The 3,401-nt window shown below is 37.0% G+C and overlaps 1 protein-coding gene across 1 annotated transcript; it reads right to left on the reverse strand.

Annotated features, from left to right (window-relative positions):
- Positions 1-512: 512 nt before the first annotated feature.
- Positions 513-2,882, reverse strand: LOC105626382 (protein FAM114A2). Its single transcript, XM_012207683.1, has 4 exons — positions 1,787-2,882; positions 1,045-1,649; positions 656-970; positions 513-587 (listed from the first exon to the last, which is right to left on the reverse strand). The coding sequence occupies exons 1-4, from the start codon at positions 2,880-2,882 to the stop codon at positions 513-515; spliced, it is 2,091 nt and encodes a 696-aa protein (XP_012063073.1).
- Positions 2,883-3,401: the final 519 nt, after the last annotated feature.

Raw genomic sequence — 3,401 nt, forward strand, 5'->3', positions numbered from 1 at the left:
GTGTGTGTGTGTGTGTGTGTGTGTGTGTGTGTGTGTGTGTGTGTGTGTGTGTGTGTGTGTGTGTGTGTGCGCGTGCGTGCGTGCGTGCGTGCGTGTGCGTGTGTGTGCGCGCGTGCGCGCACGCGCGCATTACTAGTGCACAGATACATTAAAATTATTTTCTATTAAAACCTGTTTAATGAATCCCAATGTAAATGTGTACATGTATTATCATATGTATATATTTGTAACTATCTTATGTTTGATGACGAAATACTACAAAAATTAATAATGGCAAACAATACATTCAGTTAAAAGCTCTAAATAATATATTGTTAATGGAATTAACAATAAATATTGGTCCCTTTCTCGAATATAGATAAAATGAAAGATAAAATGGACAATGTTTACAAAACGGGAAAAAAGGTAATATTATGCTTTATGCTTCTTGGAAATTGTATTTAATCTAGACGATACCGTTAAATATAAAGTATAAAAGTGTTTTTTAAATATATTTTAAATATAGTTATTCATTAGATTGCACCAACTTGTAGAATAGGAATAAGAAGTCTAAAGGCATCTTGAATATATGAATTTGCATTTGCAGCCTGTGTGAAAAAAGAGTTTTTAATATTACAATCATCATGATACTTGAATTATTCAACCAATTACTTACTTCTAAGAAAATTGTTGTTATATTCTCATTGATGTCTGATTTTTTCGTAGTCTCAGCAAATCGATGTAATGTATCGCAAAATGAATTGGCTAGTAAGCTAATCTGATTGGATAGAACATTGGTGAGTTGTACCAAGGCATCTGCTTCGTTCACTGTACTGCGACGTTCTTTGACTAACAACAATTCTGCCGTCTTATGAAATCTCTCTACGGAGAGTGCTGTAAACTGTGCCAATGTCGATATAGCATTCTGAAAGATTTCCTGTTCTGTACGCGTCGTGGATGATGCAAGATAATTTTCCGTTTCTGTCCAAATCTGAAAATACAGAATTGTTTTCGTCATAATGATGAAAGAAGTCTTTTGATTTTGATAAATATATATTTTCTTACATCATATAATTTTTCATAAGTAATATCAACACCAAGATCGTGACAAGCGTTCTTTAATCTGCTTTTCAAATCTTTATCATTTTTATCCTCATCATCATCTTCATCACCTAAATCACAAAGTTCCTTGATTTCTTCTAATGTTTCTTGCACAGACGTTAAGTCGTTCGTATCTAGCTCAATTAAATATTGTTGAATTTTTATATTGCTCTGTTTTGATAACATTTCCAGAGCTTCTAAGTGAACAAGTCCCTGATAATCGTCGAACAAACTCTCGTAATGCACTTTCCTCGCTAATTCGCGCTCCTCGATTGTTTTCTCTTCCGTTTCAGCTTTTTCCTTCGCTTCTCTGAGAATTTGCGATAAGTTTGGTTTCTCCGGTTCATTCATAAAAAAGGCCCTTTTTTTCTTTAATCCTGGATCACCTTCTTGCAATACCTCCATTGTTTTCTTTCCGATAGCCTCCAACGTATCTAAACCACCCGTCATAACTTTGCTACCGGTGGATTCAACCAATTTTGTAATTGAAGATACTCCTGATATCAAATTTCCAAATCCGAACGAACTGAATGATCGATTTTCTTGTTCCTGAATCTCTGACTGTGCACCTATTAACATAAATTAGCAAAGATATAATTATATACGTTATGTTTATTTTCATATGATTGATATATTCAGTGCAAAAATAAAATGTTATAAATATATAAAAATAATAGCTATATAGAATTTATACTAAATATTATACCATCAGTTTCAGGAACTGCATTCTGTTTTATCCTTTCCAATTCTGTAGGATCCTGTACTATTGTACCTTCCAAAAGTGTAAGTCCTTGAGACACATGATTAGTTAGAGTAGATACACTTGCGGTAGCTGTATTGATTAATGAAGTTACACCCCAATTTCCCCAACTGCCCCAGCTTCCTAAAGAATCTTCATCTTTGCTATCTTTTTTGTCTGCCAAGGAAAGCTTCTGTAACATAGGCTGTAATTTCTCTTCTGTCAATTCATCAGGCAACTCGATGTCATCTCCAAGTCCTTCCCAACCTTCAGGCTGAAAAACTTCTTTAAATTTTTTATTTGACTTTAATTCTTCTGGCATGTCTATTTCTGACAAATCACTTGATGGTCTAAATTGATTACCTGTTATTTGAGTTTTTGATTTTTCTTCTGATTTACATTCTGTATTTTTGCCCAGAAACAGTAAGGATTTCTTATTTGAATTCTTGGCTGCATCTTCTAGTTCTGTAGCTATATTGACACAAGGTTCATCGATCTTATCTTTTGTAAGTCTAGTTCCTAATTTTTTTGTATCCAATTGACGAGCAGTACCTTGTTGTTGCTTACTTGTTTGGGAAATTTTCTTGTCATCCAACTTAGTTTTTGTAACTTCTACTTCAGACATGACATCTGATTCCAAGATCTTATTACTCTCTATCACAGATTCTTTGTCCTTTACTGATATCGTAGAGGTTGATGAGAATTTTCTTGATTCAAGGGAAGATGTAGTCTCTCGTTTGTTAGAAGCGTTTTCTACATAATCAATCGATTTGGCAGTACATGTATCACTTTCAACTTTGACATTACTATCTATCTTATCATTCTTATTATCGACCAAGGTCTTTCGACCAGTCAACACATCTGGCGTCATTCGGAAAGTCTCAGATCTGCTCTGCCAGTTGGTGATATCGCAAGGCGCGCGTTGAACATATTCAGTATCATCATCTGACTCGGAGTCAACTGTCGTTCGGTAAACTGTCGCCCGGATGTTTCTCTTAACGAGGACCCGACTCAATTCCTCGTCAGCGCTTTCAAAGTCGGCGTCGCTTTCGGATGTCGCCATCTCTATGTATAATGGGTCTGTCCCTGGAAAAGATGAGAAATCCTGTGCACACGTTCGGTAGATCTTGACGCTTAAGTACCTACTCGCGATTCGAAGAATTCAACTTTTTCAGCGTCGACGCGTAAACCAGCGTAAACTTGCGTCAACATATGCTCCACATCATATTCCGTATACGCATGCACATATGTGCGTGTCCGTGTTTATATGTGACGGTCACGTGGGTCGTAGACGACGAAGTCATCGGACAAGTACGTTAAATTCGTAATCATTCGCTATACGTCTTCGCGTTCGCTTCGCTGTGACGATTGCGCATGCGAAAAGATCTCGTCTGATTTCGTTTGCTCCGGGTTTCGGTCCAGAGCAGTCCGTTGCACTCCGTCGAAGTCTTGTAAGTTAAATGCCAGCTCTGCACTTTTCTTGTGCGCGTGGCAGTTGAAACGCAAACGGCATGTCCGCGATTGTGAAGAGATTGAGTGAGAGAAAAAGAGAGAGAGAGAGAGAGAGAGAGAGAGAGAGATA

Source organism: Atta cephalotes (assembly GCF_000143395.1).
Source record: "Atta cephalotes unplaced genomic scaffold scaffold00005, whole genome shotgun sequence".
Taxonomy (NCBI): Eukaryota; Metazoa; Arthropoda; class Insecta; order Hymenoptera; family Formicidae; genus Atta; species Atta cephalotes.

Coding starts and splice junctions, on each gene's coding strand:
- LOC105626382 (XM_012207683.1), bottom strand. CDS start 2,882: ATGGCGACATCCGAAAGCGACGCCGACTTTGAAAGCGCTGACGAGGAA. Junction 1,650..1,786: donor TGCAGTTCCTGAAACTGATG/GTATAATATTTA, acceptor TTATGTTAATAG/GTGCACAGTCAGAGATTCAG. Junction 588..655: donor TAACAACAATTTTCTTAGAA/GTAAGTAATTGG, acceptor TTTTTCACACAG/GCTGCAAATGCAAATTCATA.